Source organism: Myodes glareolus, chromosome 3 (genome assembly GCF_982192425.1).
Source record: "Myodes glareolus chromosome 3, mMyoGla1.1, whole genome shotgun sequence".
Taxonomy (NCBI): domain Eukaryota; kingdom Metazoa; phylum Chordata; class Mammalia; order Rodentia; family Cricetidae; genus Myodes; species Myodes glareolus.
In genome coordinates this window covers 2209175-2237050 of record NC_142028.1, presented here as the reverse complement: position 1 = coordinate 2237050, position 27876 = coordinate 2209175, and the positions used below count along the sequence as shown (strand labels likewise).

Below are 27876 nucleotides of genomic sequence, written 5' to 3'. Positions count from 1 at the left end.
TAGCTGTTATATTAAAATAAGTGTACAGAAGTCATGGTTTATGTACAATAAGTAAGAATTATTATGAAAAATTATGATTTGATTAAATAAATAGTACCAAAACATAATCATATATTATAAAAATCAATACAATAATTCTGTGAACACACACTAGCATTTATCTAGTAAATTATGACAAATTAGGGTTCACTTAAGTATATTTTCTGAGAATATGTAAAATATAGTAAAGTTATTAATGAGAACAAAGAATTTTCTAAATATCTCTTTATTCGCTGTCTCTCTCTCTCTCCCTCTCTCTCTCTCTCTCTGTGTGTGTGTGTGTGTGTGTGTGTGTATGTACAACTGAGTGAATATATGGTTTGAAAGAGATAAGGATAGGGAAAACAGATCAGTGTCAAAATTCTTTCTTCCTATGCAACTCTCATTGGGATGTAACCAAATTTTTCCAAAAGAGAACAAATTGCAATGTGTTCCTTTTACTGCATTTTTCTCCTCTCAGAATTTGTGGTTTTTTGAATAATTGCACAAAAAATAAAAAGACTAAGGGTATATAGTAATGATAACGCAAGGGATATTTTCTTGATTTAATAAATTTATTCTTTTTTTTAAGTAAATTTTATTAAATTATAAAAGTTTCCATTTCCGCCCCCCCTCCCAACACCCTCCCACTCCCCCCACTCCCCCTCCTCCTCCCTCTTCGTCCCCCAGGGCAGTCAGGGTTTCCTGCCCTGTGGGAAGTTCCAGTTCCTTCCCCCTCCCTCCAGGTCCAGGAAGGTGAGTGTCCAAACAGACTGGATCCCCAAAATCCAGTATATGTAGAGGAAACAGGTCCCAGTGTCATAGTCAATGGCTTTTCAGTAAGACTGCGGGCCAGCCACAGTCAGAGAATCCGGCCAAATTCCGAGAATCTGGTTAGATCACGTCCTCGTTCAGTCCCAATCCAACTGGCCTTGGTAAACTCTCATTAGATCCATTCCCTTGTATCAGTGGGTGATAGCATCCCTCGCAGTACTGATTTCGTTTTGCATGTTCTTGTTCCTTCTGCTCCTCATTTGGACCTCTGGGGGCTCAGTCCGGTGCTCCAGTGTGGGTCTCCGACTGTATCGCCGTCCTTCGCCAGATGAAGGATCTATGGTGATAAGCAAAATATACATCAGTATGGTCATGGGCCACGGCCGATTCAGGCACCCTCTCCTCTGTCCAGAGAGCAATCTGGGGGATCTCTCCTTGGACCTGGGATCCCATATATAATCAAGTTTCCTGTAAACCCTAAAATGGCTCCCTTAGTTGAAATATATTCTTCCCTGATCCCATATTCATCCTTCCTCCCTCCCCCCCCATCCCCGGCCACCAAGCTTTCCCCGTTCCTCCCCTACACCCTTCTCTCTAACCCTCTCCCCTTCCATCGACCCTCCCACCCCCCCCATGCACCCGAGGTTACCTGGGACTCTTGTCTATTTCCTACCTCCTGATGGATAGCTAAATAATCTTCATCAGGTTCATCTTCTTATTTAGCTTCTCTAGGATCACGAATAATAGGCTCAAAGACCTTTACTTATGGTTAGAATCCACTTATGAGTGAATACATACCGTGTTCCTCTTTTTGGGTCTGGCTTACCTCACTCAGTAAAGCGTTTTCTATTTCCATCCATTTGCATGCAAAATTCAAGATGTCATTGTTTTTTACCGCTGAGTAAAACTCTAATGTGTATATGTTCCACACCTTTTTTAACCATTCTTCTATTGAGGGGCACCTAGGCTGTTTCCAGGTTCTGGCTATTACAAATAGTGCTGCTATGAACATAGTAGAACAAATGCTTTTGTAGTATGTTAGGGAATCTTTAGGGTATATTCCCAAGAGTGGAATTGCTGGGTCCTGAGGGAGGTTGACTCCCAGTTTCCTGAGAAACCGCCACACTGATTTCCACAGTGGCTGCACGAGTTTGCATTCCCACCAACAATGGATGAGTGTTCCCCTCACCCCACATCCTCTCCAGCATAGGCTATCATTGGTGTTTTTGACTTTAGCTATTCTGACAGGTGTAAGATGGTATCTCAAAGTGTTTTTGATTTGCATTTCCCTGATCACTAAGGAGGTTGAGCATGACATTAAGTATCTTCTGGCCATTCGAAGTTCATCTGTTGTGAATTCTCTGTTCAGTTCAGTACCCCATTTTTTAATTGGCTTAATTAGAGTTTTAGTGTCTAGTTTCTTGAGTTCTTTGTATATTTTGGAGATCAGACCTTTGTCTGATGAGGGGTTGGTGAAGGTCTTCTCCCAGTCAGAAGGCAACCTTTTTTTCTTACTGACAGTGTCCTTTGCTTTACGGAAGCTTCTCAGTTTCAGTAGGTCCCATTTATTCATTGTTTCTCTTATTGTCTGTGCTGCTGGGGTCCTAGTTAGGAAGAGGCCTCCTGTGCCTAAATCTTGTAGACTACTTCCCACTTTCTCTTCTATCAGGTTCAAAGTGGACGGATTAATGTTGATGTCTTTAATCCATTTGGACTTGAGTTTTGTGCATGGTGATAGATATGGATCTACTTTCATTTTTTTACAGGTTGACATCCAGTTATGCCAGCACCATTTGTTAAAGATGCTTTCCTTCTTCCATTGTATACCTTTAGCTCCCTTGTCGAAAATTAGGTGTTCATAAGTTTGTGGGGTAATATCTGGGTCTTCTATTCGATTCCATAGGTCGACTTCTCTGTTCTTATGCCAATACCAAGCTGTTTTCAATACTGTAGCTCTATAATAGAGTTTGAAGTCAGGGATGGTAATGCCTCCAGAAGTTCTTTTATTGTATAAGATTGTTTTGGCTATCCTGGGTTTTTTGTTTTGCCATATAAACTTGATTATTGTTCTCTCAAGGTCTGTGAAGAAGTTTGATTGGATTTTGATGGGGATTGCATTGAATCTATAGATTGCTTTTGGTAGAATTGCTATTTTTACTATGTTGATTCTCCCAATCCAAGAGCAGGGGAGGTCTTTCCATTTTCTGGTATCCTCCTCAATTTCTTTCTTCAAAGACTTAAAGATTTTGTCAAATAGGTCTTTCACTTCCTTGGTTAGAGTAACCCCAAGATATTTTATGCTATTTGTGGAAATCATGAAAGGTGATGCTTCTCTGATTTCCCTCTCTGCTTCTTTATCCTTTGTGTATAGGAGGGCCACTGATTTTTTGGAGTTGATCTGGTATCCTGCCACGTTACTAAAGGTGTTTATCAGCTGTAGGAGTTCTTTGGTAGAGTTTTTAGGGTCACTTATGTAAACTATCATATCGTCAGCAAATAACAAAAGTTTAACTTCATCCTTTCCAATTCGAATCCCCTTGATTTCCTTACGTTGTCTTATTGCTATTGCTAGAACTTCAAGCACTATATTGAAGAGGTATGGAGAGAGTGGACAGCCTTGTCGCGTTCCTGATTTTAGTGGAAAGGCTTTGAGTTTCTCTCCATTCAGTTTGATGTTAGCTGTCGGCTTGCTGTATATTGCTTTTATTATATTTAGGTATGATCCTTGTATCCCCAGTCTCTCCAACACCTTTATCAAAAATGGGTGTTGAATTTTGTCAAATGCTTTTTCAGCATCTAGTGAGATGATCATATGGTTTTTTTCTTTCTTTTTACTTATATGATGGATTACATTGATAGATTTGCGTATGTTGAACCAGCCCTGCATCTCTGGAATGAAGCCGACTTGATCATAATGGATAATTTTTCTAATGTGTTCTTGGATTCGGTTTGCCAGTATTTTATTGAGAATTTTTGCGTCGATGTTCATGAGTGAGATTGGCCTGTAATTCTCTTTCTTGGTTGTGTCTTTGTGTGGTTTTGGTATTAGGGTAACTGTAGCTTCATAAAAGGAGTTAGGCAATGACTCTTCTGTTTCTATATTGTGGAATACGTTAAGGAGTATAGGTATTAGCTCTTCCTGGAAGTTCTGGTAGAATTCTGCATTGAAACCATCTGGTCCTGGGCTTTTTTTGGTAGGGAGATTTTTGATAACAGCTTCTAATTCTTCGGGACTAACAGGTCTATTTGATTGTTCACCTGTTCTTGGTTAAACTTTGGTATATGGTACTTATCTAAAAAAATGTCCATTTCTTTTACATTTTCCAACTTTGTGGCATATAAACTTTCATAGTAAGATCTAATGATTCTCTGAATTTCCTCTGTGTCTGTGGTTATGTTTCCCTTTTCATTTCTGATCTTATTAATTTGCAAGTTCTCTCTCTGCTGTTTGATTAACTTGGATAGGGGTTTGTCAATTTTGTTGATTTTCTCCAAGAACCAGCTTTTTGATTCATTGATTCTTTGGATTGTTTTCTCTGTTTCTATTTTGTTGATTTCAGCCCTCAGTTTGATTATTTCCAGTCTTCTAGACCTCCTGGGTGAATCAGCTTCTTTTTTTTCTAGATCTTTCAAGTGTGCTGTTAAGTCTCCAATGTGTGCTTTCTCCGCTTTCTTTAATTGGGCACTTAGTGCTATGAACTTTCCTCTTAGCACTGCTTTCATAGTGTCCCATAGGTTTGAGTATGTTGTGTCTTTGTTTTCATTAAATTCAAGGAAGAGTTTAATTTCTTTCTTTATTTCTTCCTTGACCCAGGGGTGATTTAGTAGTTGACTGTTCAGTTTCCATGAGTTTGTTGGCTTCCTGGGGGGAGCATTGTTGTTGAATTCTAATTTTAGTCCATGGTGATCTGACAAGACACAGGTAGTTACTAATATTTTTTTGTATTTGTGGAAGTTTGCTTTGTTACCGAGTATGTGGTCAATTTTCGAGAAGGTTCCATGAGCTGCAGAGAAAAAGGTATATTCTTTCCTATTTGGGTGGAGTGTTCTATAGATGTCTGTTAAGTCCATTTGATTCAATACCTCCAATAGGTCTCTCAATTCTCTGTTTGGTTTCTGTCTGATTGACCTGTCCATTGGTGAGAGAGGAGTGTTGAAGTCTCCTACTATTAGCGTGTGTGGTTTGATGACCGCCTTGAATTCTAGAAGAGTTTCTTTTACATATGTGGGTGCCTTTATATTAGGAGCATAGATATTCAGGATTGAGACTTCCTCCTGATGAATTGTTCCAGTTATGAGTATGAAATGTCCGTCTCCATTTCTTCTGATTGATTTTAGTTTTGTTAGATTTTGTTAGATATTAGAATGCCCACGACCGCTTGTTTCTTAGGTCCATTTGCTTGGAAAACCTTTTCCCAACCCTTTACTCTGAGTAAGTGTCTGTCTTTGTGGTTGAGGTGTTTTTCTTGTAAACAGCAGAATGTTGGATCCTGTTTTCGTATCCAATCTCTAAGTCTGTGCCTCTTTATAGGTGAATTGAGTCCATTGATATTAAGTGATATTAATGACCAGTGGTTGTTGACTCCGGTCATTTTTTTTTTTTTTAGGTAGTAGAGTGTATGTGTTTTTCTTCTTTGATTTGTGCTTGTGAATGGTCGCTAGATGTTCGAGTTATTGTAGGTCATGTTGGGAATGTTGGATTCCTTCGGTAGTGATTTTCCTTCTAATATTCTCTGTAAGGCTGGATTAGTAGCTACGTATTGTTTAAATTTGTTTTTATCCTGGAATATTTTGTTTTCTCCGTTGATAGTGAACAATAGCTTGGCTGGGTATATTAGTCTGGGTTTGCATCCATGGTCTCTTAGTTTCTGCAGTACCTCTATCCAGGATCTTCTGGCTTTCATGGTTTCCATAGAGAAATCCGGTGTAAGCCTGATAGGTTTACCTTTATAAGTTACTTGACCTTTTTCCTTTGCAGCTCTTAAAATTTTTTCTTTAATATTTATGTTTTGTGTTTTGATTATTATATGGCGCAGGGATGTTTTTTTCTGATCCAATCTATTCGGTGTTCTGTATGCTTCTTGAACCTTCATAGGAATATCGTTCTTTAGGTTGGGAAAGTTTTCTTCTATAATTTTGTTGAATATATTTTCTGGGCCTTTGATCTGCAGTTCTTCTCCTTCTTCAATCCCTATTATTCTTAGATTTGGTTTTTTTATTGTGTCCCAGATTTCCTGAATGTTTTGTGAAGAGAATTTGTTGGATTTGCCGTTTTCTCTGACCAGAGCATTTATTTTCTCTATGGTATCTTCAGAATCTGAGATTCGTTCTTCTATCTCTTGTATTCTATTGGTTATGCTTGATTCTGTAGTCTCCACTCGTTTACCTAGGTTTTCCATATCCAGCCGGTTCTTGTTTTGTGTTTTCTTCATTGCCTCCATTTCAGTTTTCAATTCTTGGACTGTTTCCTTTACTTGTTTGATTGTTTTTTTTTGGTTTCTCAGGGTATCACTCACGGATTTACTTATTTCTTCAAACTTTTGTTATATTTCTCATCCATTTCTATACTCCTTTCTTCAAACTTTTTGTTATACTTCTCGACCATTTCCTTAAGGGAGTTATTCATATCCTGTTTAAGGGACTCTATTGCTTTCATAATGGCACTTTTTTCCACTTCATCTGGGTTAGAGTGTTCAAATCCTTCTGTTGTAGGGTCGTTGGGATCTGATATTTTCATGTTGTTTTTCAGATTGTTGGAGGAGGTCTTGCCTTGGCGTCTGCCCATCTCTTCGATCAAATACTCTCTAATGGAACTTCTGGTATCGGGTCAGGTTCCCTTGTTGGGCAGGGAGTTCACTGATAGAATGCCTACCATTCCCCAGGCAGGGTATTGAAGCACAGGCACTCCCTCTTTCCAGGATGCCCCTACAGAGCAGGCCCAGTGTGCAAGGCAGCTGAACTGGGGAAATTTTATGGCCTCAGTGGGAGGGGAGAAATATAGAAATTTGTACCTGGATGGAAGCTGGGATGGCAGGCGGGAGAGCCTAGCAGGGTGGAAACAGCACTGCAGGCTGACCTGGGAGTCTATGGGGTCGGGGAAAGTCCTAGCTCCTCCTCGCCCGGCCCCTGCCGCGGGCCGAATCAACTCACCACTCTGAAGGCCCTCTGGATGGAAGCTGGGATGGCTGGCGGGGAAGCTAACAGGGTGGAGCCAGCAGAGCAGGCTGACCTGGGAGTCTATGGGGTCGGGGAAAGTCCTAGCTCCCCCTCGCCGGGCCCCTGCCGTGGGCCCGAATCAACTCACCACTCTGAAGGCCCTCTGGATGGAAGCTGGGATGGCTGGCGGGGAAGCTAGCAGGGTGGAGCCAGCAGAGCAGGTTGACCTGGGAGTCTATGGGGGAAAGTCCTAGCTCCCCCTCGCCGGGCCCCTGCTGTGGGCCTGAATCAACTCACCACTCCGAAGGCCCTCTGGATGGAAGCTGGGCTAATAAATTTATTCTTATGTTGAACTCCCTAAGTAGCAAGAAAATTTTGTTTCATTCAATTAAAAAGTAACATGGGAAAGAAATTTTTCCCCAGAGAAGTGATGATGGCCAACTGAAAATGTAGTGTGTTTTTCACCAATAGAATATATATTATTACCAGTCTCTGACAAAGCATGAATTCTAAGCATATTTAAACTAATTTCTTCATCAGTTTTTGAAATTAATGATTAAGAAAGGTAAGAACACTATATTTATTTACAAAATGATTTGTTTGAGATGCATTTGGCAAATAGCAAATTACTTGTACCTGTACTCTTTATTTTTTAGTATCAGCATTAGAGTGAAATCACACAAGATAATGAAAAGGAGTCGTTGAATTTGGCTTTTATAACTGCAAATGCTATTATAGATTGTCATTTTACTGTTGTAACGAACAATATTTATTAGATCAAATAAAAACAAATGCAAACTTTTAATAAAAGGACAACTGATTAAAGATATGATCATTAAGATTCTTATCTCATGTGCTAATATGTAACAGGTCAATTCATATTTTGACTAGAAATATATTTAAACTTCTCGTGATAAATCTGGATTTCCACATGTAGAGCAGATGATTAAAATATTGATGATTATTATTGGAGTAGCTAGCAAAACTATTGTTATCCAAAGGGTTCCTGACCTTTAAAAGGTAACATTAAAAGTATATTAATCTGCAAAAACTGCATATTCCTTTGTGCTTTAAAGAAATATCATTTTTTTATTTCCCACCTCGAATTTTATTTATACACTGGTTCAGAAAAATAAAAGTGTTCATTGTACTCTGATTGATGTTAAATGGTAATATATGTTAAATGTTTCATGTCAAATATTAAATGTTAATACAGCAATAGCTAAAGTAATGGAAGTCAGCATTCCATAAAAAATATCAGGTAAATAAAGATAAGGTTCATGAATCCAATATTCCTAGATTTATCCTAAATGCCTATTTCTTTTCTTCTTCTAGCTGTAATTACTCAATTTTAAAGGTTTTCAAAAATGTTTTCCAATTGTTAGAAACATAAAACCAGATACGTCAAAATAATTGAAGAAAATTATGTAGAGTTTGTACTAAGGAAACATATCAGTGAGATTGGTCTGTATTTCTCTTTCTTGGTTAAGTCTTTGTGTGGTTTGAGTATCAGGGTGACTCTAACTTCATAAAATGAGTTAGGCAATGACTCCTCTGTTTCTATTTTGTGAAACACATTAAGGAGTATAGGTATTAACTCTACTTGGAAGATCTGATAGAATTCTGCATTGAAACCATCTAGGCTAGGGCTTTTTTGGGTAGGGAGGTTTCTGATGACAGCTTCTATTTCCTCGCGATTTACAGGCCTATTTAAACTGCTAACCTGGTCTTGACTTAATTTTGGTAAATTGTATTTATATTAAAAAGTGTCCATTTCTTCCACATTTTCCAATTTTGTGGCATACAGGCTTTTGTAGTAAGATATAATGATTCTCTGAATTTCCTCTATGTCTGTGGTTATGTCCCCCTTTTCATTTCTGATCTTGTTAATTTGCATGTTCTCTCTCTGCCATTTGATTAGTTTGGATAGGGGTTTATCTAAAATTGTTGATTTTCTCTAGGAACCAGCTTTTTGTTTCATTGATTCTTTGTTTTCTGTGTTTCAATTTTGTTGATTTCAGCCCTCAGTTTGATTATTTCCAGTCTTCTACTCTTCCTGGGTGAGTCTGCTTCTTTTTTTTCCTAGAGCTTTCAGGTGTGCTGTTAAGTCTCTAACATGTGCTTTCTCCGTTTTTTTTTTTTTTTTTTTTTTTTTTTAAAGTGGGCACTTAGTGCTATGAACTTTCCTCTTAGCACTGCTTTCATAGTGTCCCATAGGTTTGGGTATGTTGTGTCTTTATTTTCGTTGAATTCAAGGAAGACTTTAATTTCTCTCTTTATTTCTTCTTTGACCCAGGGATGGTTCAGTAGTAGACTGTTCAGTTTCCATGAGTTTGTAGGCACCTGTTTCAGTGTGTGTACCCACCATGTTCTTGATATCTTTGTTTACATTCTCACTCCTTCCACTCGGAAACTGGATTTTGGAAACTCAGTCCAATACTACTATATGGGTCTCTGCCTCTGTTTCCAACAGTTGTTGGATGAAAGTTCAATTGTGGTATTTAAGATATTCATCAGTATGAGTAAAGGGCAAAGCTAGTTTGGGCATTCTCTCCTTTGTAGCTTAGTGTCTTAGCTGCGGTCATCATTGTGGATTCCTGGGAATTTCTCTAGAGCCAGTTTTTTTTGCTAACCCCCAAACTGTCCCTCAATCAAGATACCATTTCTTGCTCTCATCTCTGTCTTTCCTCAATCTTGATGATCTCATTTCCTCAAGTTCTTCTTTCCCCTCCCCTTCACTCTTCCTCTTCTTCCTTCTCTTCTCCTTCCACTTCCATGCTCCCAATTTTTTCAGGCGATCTTATATTTTCCACTTTTGAGGTTAGATATATGTACCTTTTTCTTAGGGTTTACTTTGCTAATAGAACTCTAGAATCATGAACTATAGGCTCAATATTCTTTGTTTAGAGCTGTTATCTACTTATTAGTAGGTACATACCATTTTCATTTTTTAACATCTGGTTTACCTCATTAAAGATGGTGTTTTCTAGTTTCATCCATTGGCATCCCAACTTCAAGATATCATTTTTTTTCTGCTGAGCAGTACTTGAATGTGTAAATATGACACATTATTTTTATCTATTCTTTGGATGAGGGTCATCTAGGTTGTTTCCAGGTTCTGGCTATACAAATAATGCTGCCATGAACACAGTTAAACAAATGCCTTTGCAGTATGATTGAGCATCTTTTGGGCATATGCTCAAGAGTGGTATTGCTGGATCATGAGGTAGGCTGATTCCCAATTTTCTGAGAAACCACCACACTGATTTTCAAAGTGATTTTACAAGTTTGCATTTTCACCAGCAATGGAAGAGTGTTCCTCTCACTCCATATTCTCTCCAACATAAGTTATCATTGGTGTTTTTTATCTTAGCCATTCTGACACGTGTAGGATGGTATCTCGGAATTTTTTTAATTTTCATTTCCCTGGTGGTTAAGGATGTTGGGCATATCCTTTAGTGTCTTTTGATTATTTGGAATTTTTCTGTTGAGAATTCTCTGTTTAGTTCTATACTCCAGTTTTCAATTGGGTTCTATGAAACTTTGATGTCTAATTTTGTGAGTACTTTATATACTTTGGAGGTCAGTTCTTTGTCTGATTTGGGCATGGTGAAGATCTTTTTCCATTCAGTATAATGCCTTAGTGTCTTGTTGACTGTGTCCTTTGCTTTACAGAAGCTTCTCAGTTTCAGGAGGTTTCATTTATTTATTGTTACTCTCAGTGTCTGTGCTGCTGGGGATATATTTAGAAAGTGGCCTCCTGTGCCCGTAAATTGATGGCTACTTCCCGTTTTCTCTTTTTATCAGGTTTAGTGTAGTCAGAATTATATTGAAGTCTTTAATCCTTTTGTACTTTAGTTTTGTGCATGAGGATAGATATGGATCTAATTTCATTCTTCTACATGTTTATATCCACTTATGTTAGGACTATTTGTTGATAATTCTTCCTTTTTTGTCTCTTGTATAATTTTGACTTTTTTTGTCAAAAGTCAGGTGTTCTATATGTCTGGATTAATATCCACATCTTTGATATGATTCCATAGGTCAACCTCTCTTTTTTATTCCAGTATGAAGCTGTTTTCAATACTGTAGCTGTGTAATAGAGCTTGATGTCAGGGATCGTGATGTCTCTAGAAGTTTCTGGCTACCCTGAAAATTTTATCCATACGAAACAGATTATTGCTCTATCAAAATCTGTGAAGAATTGTTCTGAGATTTTGAGGGTTTTTGCATTGAATCTATAGGTTTCTTTTGGTTGGATTGCCATTTTTATTATGCTGATCCTGTCTATCCAAGAACATGGAAGATCTTTCCATTTTCTGGATTCTTCTTCAATTTCTTTCTTCAAAGACATAAAGTTTTTCTCGAATATATCTTTTACTTCTTTGATTAGTGTTACCCCAAGATATTTTGTGTTATTTGTGGATATTGTGAAAGATGATGTTTCACTGATTACTTTCTCAGCCCATTTAGTATTTGTATATAGGAGGGCTACAAATTTTCAAAGTTGATTTTATATCCTGCCACATTACTGAAGGTATTTATCAGCTGTAAGTTCCCTGGTATAGTTTTTGGGGTCACTTGTATATACTATCATATCATCTGCAAATAATGAAAATTTGACTTCTTCCTTTCCAATGAGAATCCCCTTGATGTTTTTTTTTTGGTGTCTTATTGTTATAATGAGAACTTCAACATATGTGTTGAAGAGATATGGAGAAAGTGGACAACCTTTTTATGGTTGTTTCTTATTTTAGTAAAATTGCTTTGAGTTGCTCCCATTTTAATTTGATGTTGGCTGTCAGCTTGCTGTAAATTGTTTTCATTATGTTTAGAAATATATCCCTGATCTATCCAAGATATTTATCATGAATGGGAGATGGGTGTTGAATTTTGCAGACGCTTTGTAAGCATCTAATGAGATGATCATTACTTTTTTTCTTTCAGTTTATCTGTATAACGGATTACTTTGATAGATTTTCACATGTTGAACCATCCCTCCAGCTCTGGGATGAAGCTGATTTGATCATGGTGGATGATTTTTTTCTTAATTTGATGTATTTCTGGATTCAGTTTGCCAGTATTTTATTGAGTATTTTTGCATCTATGTTCATAAGCGAGATTGGTCTTAATTCTATTTTTGGTTGAGTCTTTTTGTGGTTTTGTTCTCTGGGTAACTGTAGCCTCAGAAAAAGAGTTTGGAAAAGTTCCTTCTGTTTCTCTTTTGTGGAACAGTTTGAGGAGTATAGGTTTTAGCTCTTCTTGTACGTTCTGGTAGAATTCTTAACTAAAACCATCTGACCCTGAGCTTTTTTTTTCTTTAGGAGGCTTTTGATGACACTTTCTATCTCCTTACAGTTTATAGGTCTATTTAAATTGTTCCCCTGGTCTTGATTTAATTTTGGTATATGACATCTATCCAGAAAATTATCCATTTCTTTTACATTTTCCAATTTTGTGGAGTACAGGTTTTTATAGTATGACCTAAAGATCCTCAGGATTTCCTCATCCTCTGTTATGTCCCCCTTTTTATTTCTGATTTTGTCAATTGGATTTTCTTTCTTTGCCTTTTGTTTAGTTTGAATAAAGAGTGGTCTATCTTGTTGATTTTCTCAAACAACCAGTTTCTTGTCTCATTGATTCTTTATACCATTTTATTTGTTTCTATTTTTTGGATTTTAGCCCTCAATTTTATTATTTCTTATCCTCTAATCCTCCTGTGTGTGTTTGTTCTCAATCTTTTAGGTGTGTTGCTAAATTACTAGTATGATCTTTTTGTCACTTTTTTGTATGGACACCTAGTTGTAGCAACAGGCCGCCTAGCCACTTGTTTCCCAGTCACCCAGATCGCTGAAATAGTCACACAGAAACTGTGTTAATTAAATCACTGTTTGGACCATTAGTTCTAGATTTTTGTTGGATAACTCTTTTATTAATTTGACCCATTTCTATTCATCTGCATATCACTGTGAGGTTGTGGCCTACATGCAAAGTTTTAGCATGTCTATTTCCAGTGGCTCCATGGCATCTCTTTGACTCCACCCTTCTTCCTCCCAGCATACAATATCGCTTGACCGTTTTTCTTTGTAGTTCTTAATATTCTTCCTTTATTCTGTATGTTTTACAGTTTGATTATTTTACAGCAAGAGAAGTTTTTTTTTTCCAGTCACTTTGATATTCTGAGAGCTTGTATCTTTATAGGGATATCCTTTTTAAGGTTGGGAAAGTTGTTTTTTTCTATGATTTTGATGAATTTATTTTCTGTGCCTTTGAGCAGGAGTTCTTCATCTATTCCTATTATTCTTAAGTTTGGAGTTTTCATGGTATATCAGATTTCCTGGATGTTTTGTGCTAAGAATTTGTTGGATTTAAATTTTTATTTGACCATTGAATTGATATAATACTAGAGATATATAGGGAATATGTTCAAGGTGTTATTTATTGCTTTCACATGTTATGAACCTGGTTTAGTTCAGTGTAGAGATATGTTATATTGCCTAAACAGTAAGTTATGAGGGATAAAAGTGTAAGAACAAGCACACAAAATGGTAAAAAGAGAAAGTGGCATTTTCTGTATGTGTCCTTTTGAAGGAAGCAGCTTTTGAGAGAAATATTTGACTAAACAAACTCAGAAACATAATACTTCCTTGTAATCAATGGACTGAATATAGTTTTTTAGTTATTGTCTCTATAATTTGATATATATTGAATTAAATGATTGAATAAATATTTATATGAATCTTATGCGGTGTTGAAAAGTGAAAACATTTTTTGCTGTACATATATGACTATATCATCATACATTCATAGTGTGAACTCTTACCTACTAGTTTCTCTTCATTAAATTTTCATTTAATGCATTTTCAGATTTTAACTATTGCCTTAGGTTCATTAATATTTATTATGAAAAACTTCAAAGTGGAGAACAAATTGTATTTTTACATTTCAATCATCAGAAAATAGTTATGGATTTTTAACTTAACACGTTTCCTAACTTGTTCATATGCTATAGAACTAACATCCTGCTACACCATACACACATTAATCTTTAAATATGACTGGTGGTCTGCTTCCTATTTGCAGTGAATTTCACATTTCCCTTTGAATTAATAATGATTAGTTTAGAAATTGCTCAACAAATACTGAAAATATTTGATGTTATGAGTGATTTCTGTAAGAGGATGTGAAATTAATGCTATTTCCATATAGTCAGTGCCTGAATGAATCACCAAATGCATAGGATAGAAAAAAATATATGTATGATAACTGATGAAATTATAATACAGGTCTAGAGAAAAAATGAGAATACTTGGGATAAATAAGGACTTAATAAGAAAGACATGCATGAACCCTTAAAAACTAATACAATGCAGTAGATAGAACTAATGAGATAAAAGGGATAAGAACAATTAGTGAATGTATAAATGTTTTGGGAATGCTGTTGAATCCTTTTCTACAACAGATCTACATTCAAACTATAGAAATGCACACCCTACATAGATCTTCTTTTGACCATCAATGCCAAAGAATTTGACCATCAATGCCAATGCCACAGTTCATAAAACAAAATCACACTAAAATTATTATCTGAAACCTAAATTTATAACTGAATGCCACACAATACATAAATTCTGTAAAACTGATGAATATTAATTGTTGTGGCCTTTACAATAAAATGTAATCATGGATTTACATATTACTAGCACTCATTATACATGACAATTAGTTAATAATTATTTAGAAATGACTTTGTGCAGGTATAAAGAAGTAAAGAAGATTTAAGAAAATCACATTTAGATAATGGCTATATCTTTAATTACATAATTTGAAAAATGTTTAAAAGGTAGTTTCTCATGTACAACAGCACAGGTTCACAAGAAGCAAAATTCCAGCATTTAGAAGCAGAAGGAACCATAATGTCCCTCCAATAATCAAACCACTATTTGAAATTAATAACTGCCCCAAAAGGGAAAGTTTGTATTCTCTAATAGAATGTCACTGCGTAGAAACAACACATCATGCTCAGCATGATTTGCAAGACTCAAATTAGGCTCCATTTTTTGTGATAGTTTTGGTGAACTTCTGTTTTGTTTTCTATTTTTGAATATTGATGCCTTGTTCTTTTGGCTTGGAATTATTTTCATTTCTTAAGATGATAAGAAGGAGAGAAATAACATAAAGTTGAATAGTGGGGAGATGGAAACGATATGGAAAGATGTGAAATGAACATAGTTGAACAAATGCTTTTGTCATATGGTAGGGCATCTCTTGGGTATATTCCCAAGAGTGGAATTGCTGGGTCTTGAGGAAGGTTGACTCCCAGTTTCCTGAGAAACCACCACACTGATTTCCACAGTGGCTGCACAAGTTTGCATTCCCACCAACAATGGATGAGTGTTCCCCTCTCTCCACATCCTCTCCAGCATAGGCTATCATTGCTGTTTTTGACTTTAGCTAATCTGACCGGTGTAAAATGGTATCTCATAGTTGTTTTGATTTGCATTTCCCTGATCGCTAAGGATGTTGAGCATGACCTTAAATGTCTTTTGGCCATTCGAAGTTCTTCTGTTGAGAATTCTCTGTTCAGATCAGCACCCCATTTTTTAATTGGGTTAATTAGAGCTTTAGTGTCTAGTTTTTTGAGTTCTTTGTATATTTTGGGGATCAGGCCTTTATCTGATGAGGGGTTGGTGAAGATCTTCTGCCAGTCAGAAGGCAGCCTTTTTGTCTTACTGATGATGTCCTTTGCTTTACATAAGCTTCTCAGTTTCAGGAGGTCCCATTTATCCATTGATTCTCTTATTGTCTGTGCTACTGGGGTGGCCAGTTGGACTGGGACTAAACGAGCACGTGATCCAACCAGATTCTCTGAATGTGGCTGGATTCTCTGAATGTGGCTGGCCTGGAGGCTTTCTGAAAAGCCACTTTTCAATTCTGAAATTGCCACTTTGGCTACTTAGATAAACCTTGAACATATTACGTGTCATCATGCCATTAACAAGAATGTTTATTAATCACTCAGTAGAAAGATGTTAAAACAATAGCATTTATTTCAAACATAAAATTATTTCCAAAGAGTATATGTCAGGACAAATTATAATTTCAACAGTACATGTGTATAACTTTATGAATATATATATATATGTAAGCAGAAATTAAAATCTTCAAATATGAATATATCAAATTCTGTATGATAAAATAATATCGAGGATAAGGAAATGTAATTCTGGCTGAATCATCCCCACAGATGAAACACACAAATATCAAGACAGAGGAAAATACTTCCACAGTGACACACTTTCTCCTCCTAGGATTCTTTGACCTTCCAAACCTCCAGGGCTTTCTATTTGGTATGTTCTCCATAATGTATGTGACTATCATAATTGGAAACAGCTTCATAATTGTTATAACCAGAATTGATCCTACACTACACAAACCCATGTATTTTTTCCTGACAAATTTCTCTTTTCTGGAAATCTGTTATGTATCAGTCACTCTGCCTAGGATTCTGTATAGCATTTGGACCCAGGACAGAAGCATTTCTCTTCTGGCCTGTGCCACACAAATGTGTTTCTTTCTAATTCTGGCAACTACAGACAATATACTCCTTGCTGTGATGTCCTATGACCGCTATGTGGCTATCTGCAACCCTCTGCACTATCCTCTAGTCATGAACCAGACAAAATGCACACAGCTGGCAGTGGGCTCCTGGCTTGGTGGCATGCCTTTCCAGTTAGGGCAAACTTGTCAGATATTCTCTCTACACTTCTGCAATGCTAACCGGATAGATCACTTCTTCTGTGACATACCCCCTGTGCTTAAGCTGGCCTGTGGAGATACTTCCTTTAATGAGCTGTTTGTCTTTTTAGTGACTGTCTTGCTTGCTGCAATCCCTTTTTTATTAATACTGACATCATATAGCAAAATCATTGCCACCATTATGAGACTGCCAACTGCTCAAGGACGGACCAAAGCCTTTTCCACATGTTCTTCCCATCTGGTGGTGGTGCTTTTGTTTTATGTGTCTGCATCTATTACCTACTTAATGCCAAAGTCAACACATTCTGCAGTAAGTGACAAACTCCTCTCTCTTTTTTATACCATTGTGACTCCCATGTTCAATCCCATGATATACAGCCTTAGGAACAAGGATGTAATTGCAGCTCTGAGAAGATTATTGTTTAGAAGAGTACAATAGACTTATGTACAGTGATTGAATTGCAACCATAGTTCTCACAGACTGTTACATATGCATTTCCCCTTTGAAATGTTACTGTTATGACCTCTCTTTGCTACTTTTGAAAGTTAGTATAGCATGACTTTTCATAGAAATCACTAACTAAATTGTTTTAGTGTCAATGTTTATGTCCAATAAAACATTTTAATTAAAATTTTCTTTGACATTTTCTACATGTGTGTAACACATTCCCTATTCTTATTAAAACTCAATTTTCTCTATCAAAATTCTTCTCCACATGTAGGTGTTTTTGCTTTGTTTCATGACCCATTGAACATAACTTAGACCCTCTGTGTGACCACAGGTTTGAATGTATTATGCATAATCAACCTTGAGCATGGACTCTTATTCATTCTCATTGAATGTTAGTAAATAGAATGATGTAGTCAGAATAAGCTTTCTCATCATTTTCTTAACTTATTTTTGATAGTGTCAATTTCATTCATGTCCAGTGAAAGGGAGAACAGCTGCTGTGACTTGAAAATCCCATTGGATTTGTTAAGCACAGTTGCTGGCTTTTGTAACCATTCACTGCATCCTGCCACTCTATACTCATTTGGTGTCTCCTTTTTTTAGAGAGTATACAGAAATCTTGTCTAGGATTGCGTATTCAATTCTTGTTGATTGTCAAAAGTTTAAACACACAATATATGTGCATTCACCATGAATAAAATGTAGTGTGTACCACAATCTTCGTATAAAAGTAGCAATATGAATCAGTTTGCTTTCATGTGACATATTTATAAATCTAAATTACATGGCCCCTCTTCTTCACATCTTTATTTCATTTTTTTTCCTTAATACTTATTATATTTAATAATTATAATGGTACATTAAACATTTTTAAAGTACGGGTTAGGCTAATGGATAAATTGTTTAAACTTACAGTATTCTATTAGAATTTTGGTAAATTTAAGAAGATAAAAAATGATTGAAAACCACATTGAACCTACCATGTATCTCAGTAAGATTACTGCACTCACATATAAAGCAAGCTTCTTTGAATTTATTTTCAAAAGCTAGGATTACTTATAATATTTTCATTTAATACTGCATCTATTCCATAAATTACTTGGAATATTAAAGAATTTGATTTATAAGTGGTCTGTTTGTCCGCATTTCTTCCCATTCCTACACATACACACACACAATGGTATGCATTATTTATTTTTTTTATATACTACAATTTGATAAAAGATTTTTTCAAGCATGTACACAAATACTTTCAGTAGAATTCCTTCTAATAACCTGCCTCTCCTGTCATCTTGACCTCTTTGTCCTTTTGTTATTTATCTCTGAGACACACTAATACATACATATATATATATGTATATATATATATTTGAAATTCATATTAATATAAATAAAATATATAGACCCCAAATGACAGAAAACAAGCAAACTTTAACAAACAAAAGAAATAAAGTTTTATGTCTGAAAAAGAATTAATTTATGATGACTTTATGAATTTTCCTCTAAAGGATGTAATTTATTTTCTTCATAGTTGCTATAAGATCTACTGTATGTTCATATGCTACACTTTCTTTAGTAATTCCTTTGCAAATGATACTTAGTTTGCTTTTCAAACTTATCTATTAGTAATATTGCTATAATATTGATTTGATAGTACCTGTCATCTGTTGATATAGGAGTCCTTAAACATTACTCAAAAGTGCTCTATCTTGGCCATATAGTTGATTTATTTTTAGTTTGGAAAAACTTTAATGGTCTTTTCTTTAGAGTCTAGACAGTTTTGCATTCTACAAAACTGTGAAATGGTTCTCTCTCTTTTTCCCTTGCTATCATTATTTTTATGTATTTGTTTCCATTATTGTGATTTCCTATTTATGTGAATTTGTGCATACCTGTGTGGGTTTAGGTCCTTCACAGGTGGACAGGAGCCACTGAAATCAGAAAGGTGTTTAGATCCTTTGGAACTTTTTTTTTTCTTAATTGTTCCACTAACATATTTGCCCTTTTATTTATTTTCCTACTGAATAAAATTTACAGTGTAACAAGATACAAATTCAGTGTAGTTTTGATCCATTTTTCCGTGATGACCAAAGAGACAGGGCATGTTACTCTGTGTAGTGGACATCTGGATATCATATTTTGTAAACTGCATATTTCCAAGTTTGTTTATATTATGGATAATTTAAATATTTTTCATTATATAGGCATATATACCAGAACTATGCCTAGTAAAGATATCTTATATTCTGCAAATATTTCTTCCATTGATTGTTACCATGGACTTTTTTTTCATTTAACAAAATTGTTACTTTTACATTTTTAATAAGTTCCAAGTGAGTAAGATATCCCTATTTCTTGATCTGGTGTATTTTATAAGTTCTTGAGCATCATTTGTAGGCCTGATTTTCTGATAGAATTTAAGTACCCCATGGGCAATATAATCTCAGTTCACAGTCAATAAACACATAGGGTAGCTCCCTCTCTATGTCCAATACCAGAGCTCACCAACCCCAACTGGACAGTGGGGGAACAAACATAGGACCAAACTAGGCCCTCTGAATGTTTTACAACAGTTTATGGATGTGGCAATGAGACCAGGATTTAGCCTTTCTGCTTGTTCTGGCTTTTTTAGGATACTTTCTTTTTCGAGGGAGACCTTGGTCACCCTAGATATAGTGGAGAGGACCTTTGTCCTGCCTCAAAGCAATGTGCTAGACTTTGATAACTCCCATTGGGAAACTTTACCCTTTCTGAGGAGTGGAAGGAAGTGAGTTGAGGGGGATGTTGAGGTAGTGGGAGAAGGGGAAGGACTGGGAACTGGAATTGGAATGTATAATGAAAAGAGATAGATTTTTACACTAATTAAATTATTAAAGAATATATTTACTAGACAAAACAATCTTTCTCCAGTGCTATGAAGAAATATATCTAATAAATAAAGTAATATTATATATATATATATATATATATATATATATATATATATATATCACATTTTCCTTTGGAAACATAAGCAGAATTTAATCTGTTGATATATGTGGAAATTATCCAAATATGTGAGCCTATCCTATCTTGTCTGTAGATCAGAGTTGAGTTTATGTAGCTTGCTCAAAGTTGTTGACAACAGGTATGGCTACACACCTTAACTTAGGGTTGGTTACTTGGTGCTTTGGATGTTAAGATTGCCCATAGAGGTACATCCGCTCCACCCTGTCCAAAGGTCAGAGTCGTTAAGCAAACTTCTGCTCTTTCTTTTGAAATAGAATATGTGACCTAAGGAATGGCTCACCTCAGGATACTTGATCTAGGGTATTTTCACTATCTATACACAGAATGCTTAACTTAGGATTCAGAAACTTGATGTAACAAGTATTGGGGCAAGTAACTGCTTTGATTATCCATTGTGTCATGTTAAAGCAGCCTTTTGCCTTCTTCCCCCGATTCATATTAGGGTATAAAAGTTTATGGAGAAATAAACATGGACAAACTCAGAAGACAGAATTCAGTAGTTAGCATTCTCTGAGTTGACCCCTGTTACTATCCTGTGTCTCTGTGTTTCTTTCTTATCTCCATTCCTCCTACTTAACATTCCTAATCTTCAAGTCCCTTCCCTTAAACATATGAACCCACTTGGGCAAAGATCACAACAGAAGTTATCACATAACACGTTGCTCCTGACATTATATCTGTTAAATTGTTTCCCATAATGATTTCCCAAATCATCACAAGAATATTTCCTGTGTATCATTTTGTACTGCATGGTCTAAATTGTGGTACTCAAATGTAGAAGATTAATTGAATAAGAGACTAAATACATTATTGAATCAGTGAATATTTCTTAATCTATTTCAGAATTTTGTGAAATTTTGTTGAATACCTCACATCAACACATGAAAACAGCATTTAACTTAATATATATCAGGACCAATTTACTGAACTCATATATTGAAAGATTATCTTACATATATATCTCCCAATGTTAGCCTTTCTTTCACAGCACAAACTGATGATATGTTCATTAACTTAACATTTATAGCCATCAATTTATTTCAATATAACAGAAATTGAGTCATACATCATCTAAACAATTTTGAGAAAGATGCCAAGTGTTTTTGTTTCTGACTCCATTCATTATACATCACATTGGGACAAATGGACATTTTCGCACAGTAGGAAGTGCACTTGGAGGAAATTTCTCACTAATGCCACCTTCCTATGTCTTTTTCTCCCTTCTGATTTGTCTCCCTTTTTTCCTCAAGTAGTTGCCCATTAACCCTTTGTTTTTATAAACATTTTACCTTTACTTTTATCTCATATATATATATATATATATATATATATATATATATATATACTTTAACTTAGAAATTCCAATAAAATATCTCAAGCTAAATATTTTGTATTGATTTTTTGAGACAGAATGAATGAATTTAATTTAATTTTTCTATAATTGCATCCTTTTTTTATAAATTTCATGATCCCCATGCTCAAAATTTACTCAGGAGATATTGTCTTTTTCTTCTTTCATATAGATTAGATCCATATATGTCTCCCTTACACTTCTCATTGCTGCTTAGGTTTCCTAATATTGCGAATTGTAGGTCAGTTTTTTTTTGATTTATATCTAAAGGCCAATTATGGGTGAGTATAATAATATTTGTCTTTCTGGGTCTGGGTTACGTCATTCAATGTGATGCTTTCTAGGTCCATTCATTTGTATGCAAATTTCAAGATGTCATTTTTTTTCTGCTGTGTATCTTTCAGCAGGGAGAATGAAATTGGGAGAAATATGAGAGTGGCAAGGATCTGGGAGGAGTTGGGGGGAAAAAGTATTATAAAAGTATATTAGAGACTGGAGAGCAAGGGGGAGTGGGAGTAGGGGGAGTGAGAGGGAAATGGGAGGATGGGAGGAGGTGGAAAATTTTAATAAATGAAAAAAGAATGAAGAAGAAAAAAGTATATTGTACAAAATAATTGAAATGAATTTTTAAAAAGAAACTTTAAATAAAGAAAACTCAGAAAAGTTATTTAAAACTAACTTTGCCTAAAAAATAATTTCAAGGGAAAATCCTAGGTGTGTTCAGTGTGAATTAACATGAGATGAAGTGGTTTATCTTTTCTTTTCATAAAAATTCACTTCTTATTTTATTTTAATTTTTATAATATAATTATATTTTACTCACAACTCCTTTCTTTAATCCATACCTTTCCTTGTACCCCTTCAGGTTTTTCAAATTCATGGCCTCTTTTATCATTAATATCATTACATATCATTAATATTTTACATACCCCATAGACTCCCAGGCCACCCTGCAGTGCTGGCTCCACCCTGCTAAGCTCTCCCGCCTACCACCCCAACTTCCGTCCAGGTACAAATTCCTATATTTCTCCCTTCCCACTGGGGCCATAAAATTTCCCCAGCTCATCTGCCTTGTACGCTGGGCCTGGGCTGTAGGCGCATCCCGGCAGGAGGCAGTTCCTGGGTCTTAAAGGCCTCCCTGAGGACAGGTGGACCCGGAATCAGCTCAGCAACATTCCTGACCAGCAAGGGGCCCTGACATCTAGCAGAGGGACATCAGAGGGGTGAGTTTGCTTGGGGCCCACGGCAGGGTCTAGTGAGGAGGAGCTCGGGCTTTCCCCCACCCCATAGACTCCCAGGCCACCCTGCAGTGCTGGCTCTACCCTGCTAAGCTCTCCCGCCTGCCATCCCAGCTTCCATCCAGGTACAAATTCCTATATTTCTCCCTTCCCACTGGGGCCATAAAATTTCCCCAGCTCAGCTGCCTTGCACGCTGGACCTGCGCTGTAGGCTCATCCCGGAAAGCGGGAGTGCCTGTGCTTCAATAGCCTGCCTGAGGAAAGGTGGGCATTCTGTCAGTGAAGTCCCTGCCCAACAAGGGAACCTGACCCGCTACCAGAAGTTCCAATAGAGAGCATTTGTTTTTTTTGTTTTTTTTAAGTAATTTTATTAAATTATAAAAGTTTCCATTTACGCCCCTCTTCCCAACACCCTTCCACTCCCCCCTCCCTCTCCTCCTCCCTCTTTGTCCCTAAGGTCAGTCAGGGTTTCAAGCCCTGTGGGAAGTTCAAGATCGTCCCCCCTCCCTCCAGGTCCAGGAAGGTGAGTATCCAAAAAGACTGGATCCCAAAAATCCAGTATATGCAGAGGAAACTAGTCCCAGTGACATTGTCAATGGCTTCTCAGAAAGACTCCGGGCCAGCCACATTCAGAAAATCCGGCGACATTCAGAGAATCTGGTTGGATCCCGTGCTCGTTCAGTCGCAGTCCAACTGCCCTTGGTAAACTCTCATTAGATCCGACCCCTTGTATCAGTGGGTGATAGCATCCCTCACAGTCCTTCGTCATTTTCTTCGTCCTTCTGCTCCTCATTTGGACCTTGGGGGGCTCAGTCCAGTGCTCCAATGTGGGTCTCCGTAACCATACTGATGAATATTTTGCTTATCACCATAGATCCTTCATCTGGTGATGAATGGCGATACAGACGGAGACCCACAATAGAGAGCATTTGAAGGAAGAGATGGGCAGACGCCAAGGCAAGACCTCGTCCAATAATCTGAAAAACAACATGAAAACACCAGATCCCAACAACCCTACAATAGAAGGACTTGAACACTCTAACCCAGAAGAAGTGGAAAAAAGTGCCATTATGAAAGCAATAGAGACCCTTAAATAAGATATGAATAGCTCCCTTAAAGAATTGGATAAGTATAACAAAAAGTTTGAAGAAATGAGTATAGTAATGGATGAGAAATATAACAAAAAGTTTGAAGAAATAAGTAAATCTGTGAATGATACCCTGAAAAACCAAGAAAAAGCAATCAAACAGGTAAAGGAAACAGTTCAAGAATTGAAAACTGAAATGGAGGCAATGAAGAAAACACAAAAAGAGAACCGGCTGGATATGGAAAACCTAGGTAAATGAATGGAGACTACAGAATCAAGCATAACCAATAGAACACAAGAGATAGAAGAACGAATCTCAGATTCTGAAGATACAATAGAGAAAATAAGTGCTCTGGTCAGAGAAAACGGCAAATCCAACAAATTCTCTTCACAAAACAATCAGGAAATCTGGGACAAAATAAAAAAACCAAATCTAAGAATAGTAGGGATTGAAGAAGGAGAAGAACTGCAGATCAAAGGTCCAGAAAATATATTCAACAAAATTGTAGAAGAAAACTTTCCCAATCTAAAGAACGATATTCCTATGAAGGTTCAAGAAGCATACAGAACACCAAATAGACTTGATTAAAAAAAAATCCCCTCGCCATATAATAATCAAAACACAAAACATACAGATTAAAGAAAGAATATTAAGATCTGCAAAGGAAAAAGGTCAAGTGACTTATAAAGGTAATCCTATCAGGCTTACACCAGACTTCTCTATGGAAGACATGAAAGCCCGAAGATCCTGGATAGAGGTAATGCAGAAACTAAGAGACCATGGCTGCAAACCCAGACTACTATACCCAGCCAAGCTATCGTTCACTATCAACGGAGAAAACAAAATATTCCAGGATAAAAATAAATTTGAACAATTTGTAGCCACAAATCCAGCCTTACAGAAAGTAATAGAAGGAAAATTGCACCCAAGGAATCCAACATTGCCATCACTGCCTACAATAACCCAGACATCTAGTGACCCTTCACAACCACAACTCAAAGAAGAGAAACACACAAACTCTACTACACACACACACACACACACAAATAATACAAGAATCAACAACCACTGGTCATTAATATCACTTGATATTAATGGTCTCAACTCACCTATAAAAAGGCACAGACTAAGAGACTGGATAAGAAAACAGGATCCAACATTCTGCTGTTTAAAAGAAACACACCTCAATCACAAAGATAGACATCTACTCAGAGTAAAGGGATGGGAAAAGGTTTTCCAAGCAAACAGACCTAAGAAACAAGCTGGTGTGGCCATTCTAATATATAACAAAATTGACTTCAAACTAAAATCAATCAGAAGAGATGGAGATGGACATTTCATACTCATAACAGGAACAATTAATCAGGAGGAAATCTCAATCCTGAATATCTATGCCCCTAATATAAAAGCACCCACTTATGTAAAAGAAATACTTTTAGAACTCAAGGCAGTCATCAAACCACACACACTAATAGTAGGAGACTTCAACACACCTCTCTCACAAATGGACAGGTCAATCAAACAGAAACTCAACAGAGAAATAAGAGAATTACTAGAGGTAATGAATCAAATGGACTTAACAGATATTTATAGAGCATTCCATCCAAAAAGGAAAGAATATACCTTCTTCTCTGCAGCTCATGGAACCTTCTCGAAAATTGACCACATACTCGGTAACAAAGCAAACTGACACAGACACATAAAAATATTAGTAACCACCTGTGTCTTGTTGGATCACCACGGCATAAAGTTAGAATTCAATAACAATTGGAGCACCAGATAGCCTACACACGCGTGGAAGTTGAACAGTCAACTACTAAATCATCCCTGGGTCAAGGAAGAAATAAAGAAAGAAATTAAAGTCTTCCTTGAATTTAATGAAAATAAAGACAAAACATACTCAAACCTATGGGACACAATGAAAGCAGTGCTAAGAGGAAAGTTCATAGCACTAAGTGCCCAATTAAAGAAAACGAAGAAAGCACATATTGGACACTTGACAACACACCTGAAAGCTCAGGAAAAAAAATGAAGCAGACTCTCCCAGGAGGAATAGAAGATTGGAAATAATCAAACTGAGGGCTGAAATCAACAAAATAGAAACACAGAAAACGATCCAAAAAAATCAAGGAAACAAAAAGTTGGTTCTTGGAGAAAATCAACAAAATTGACAAACCCCTGGCCAAACTAATCAAAAGGCAGAGAGAGAACACTCAAATTAATAAGATCAGAAATGATAAGGGGGACATAACAACAGACAAAGAGGAAATTCAGAGAATCATTAGATCTTACTACGAAAGTTTATATGCCACAAAGTTGGAAAATGTACAAGGAATGGATTGGATTTTAGATAAATACCATTTACCAAGGTTAAATCAAGACCAGGTGAACAATCTAAATAGATCTGTTAGTTGCGAAGAATTAGAAGCGGTTATCAAAAACCTCCTGACCAAAAAAAGCCCAGGGCCACATGGTTTCAATGCAGAATTCTACCAGAATTTTCAAGAAGAGCTGATACCTATACTCCTTAAGGTATTTCACAATATAGAAACAGAAGAGTCATTGCCAAACTCTTTTTATGAAGCTACAGTTACCCGGATACCAAAACCACATAAAGACACAACCAAAAAAGAGAATTACAGGCCAATCTCACTCATGAACATCGACGCAAAAATTCTCAATAAAATCCTGGCAAACCGATTCCAAGAATACATTACAAAAATTATCCATTATGATCAAGGAGGCTTCATTCCAGAGATGCAGGGCTGGTTGAACATACGCAAATCCATCAATGTAATCCATCATATAAATAAACTGAAAGAAAAAAAAACATATGATCATCTCATTAGATGCTGAAAAAGCATTTGACAAAATCCAACATCCCTTTATAATAAAGGTGTTGGAGAGATTGGGGATACAAGGATCATACCTAAATATAATAAAAGCTATTTACAGCAAGCCGACAGCTAACATCAAGCTGAACGGAAAGAAACTCAAAGCCATTCCATTGAAATCAGGAACGCGACAAGGCTGTCCACTCTCCCCATATCTCTTCAATACAGTGCTAGAAATTCTTGCAATAGCAATACGACAACATCAGGGGATCAAGGGGATTCGAATTGGAAAGGAAGAAGTTAAACTCTCGTTATTTGCAGACGATATGGTAGTATACATGAGCGACCCCAAAAACTCTACCAAAGAACTCCTACAGCTGATAAACACCTATAGTAATGTGGCAGGATACAAGATCAACTCCAAAAAATCAGTTGCCCTCTTATACACAAAGGATAAAGAAGCAGGGAGGGAAATCAGAGAAACTTCACCTTTCACGATAGCCACAAATAACATAAAATATCGTGGGATAACTCTGACCAAGGAAGTGAAAGACATATTTGACAAGAACTTTAAGTCCTTGAAGAAAGAAATTGAGGAGGATACAAGATAATGGAAAGATCTCCCTTGCTCTTGGATTGGGAGGATCAACATTGTAATAATTGGTGCAGGAGAATTATCTGTATTCTGTCAATCATATTTTAATAAAACGCTGATTGGTCAGGCAGGCAGTATAGGCGGGAAAGCCAGACAGGAAGTAGGGGTGGAGCAAAGAGACTGGGAGTATTCTGGAAGCAGAAGCTCTCTCTCAGCGACTCCTGTACAGACCACCGAAGAGACAACATGTAACCTGCCCAGCTGAAAAAGGTATGGAGCCATTATGGCTAACATAGATTAGAATAATGGGTTAATATAAGTTATAAGAGTTAACAAGAAGCCTGACCTAATGAGCCAATCAGTTTATAATCTTATGGAGTCTTGTGCATGATTTTCTTTGGGGTGTGCCGGCTGTGGAGTACCGGGCAGGACAGAAACCCCAACAAGCCGGCCTTCATACTACAAATAATGGCAATTCTACCAAGAGCAATCTATAGATTCAATGCAATCCCCATCAAAATCCCATCAAACTTCTTCACAGACCTTGAAAGAATAATAATTAATTTTATATGGAAAAACAAAAAACCCAAGATAGCCAAAACA

General features: G+C 36.6%; 1 protein-coding gene across 1 annotated transcript; it reads left to right on the top strand.

The window, feature by feature from the left end:
* Nucleotides 1-16195: 16195 nt before the first annotated feature.
* LOC148122513 (olfactory receptor 10AG1-like) lies at nt 16196-17146 on the top strand. The gene has a single exon (XM_087903844.1). The coding sequence runs from the start codon at nt 16196-16198 to the stop codon at nt 17144-17146; it is 951 nt and encodes a 316-aa protein (XP_087759970.1).
* Nucleotides 17147-27876: the final 10730 nt, after the last annotated feature.

Bases quoted from the DNA above. Each gene is read 5' to 3' on its own strand.
- LOC148122513 (XM_087903844.1), top strand. From the start codon at position 16,196: ATGAAACACACAAATATCAAGACAGAGGAAAATACTTCCACAGTGACA.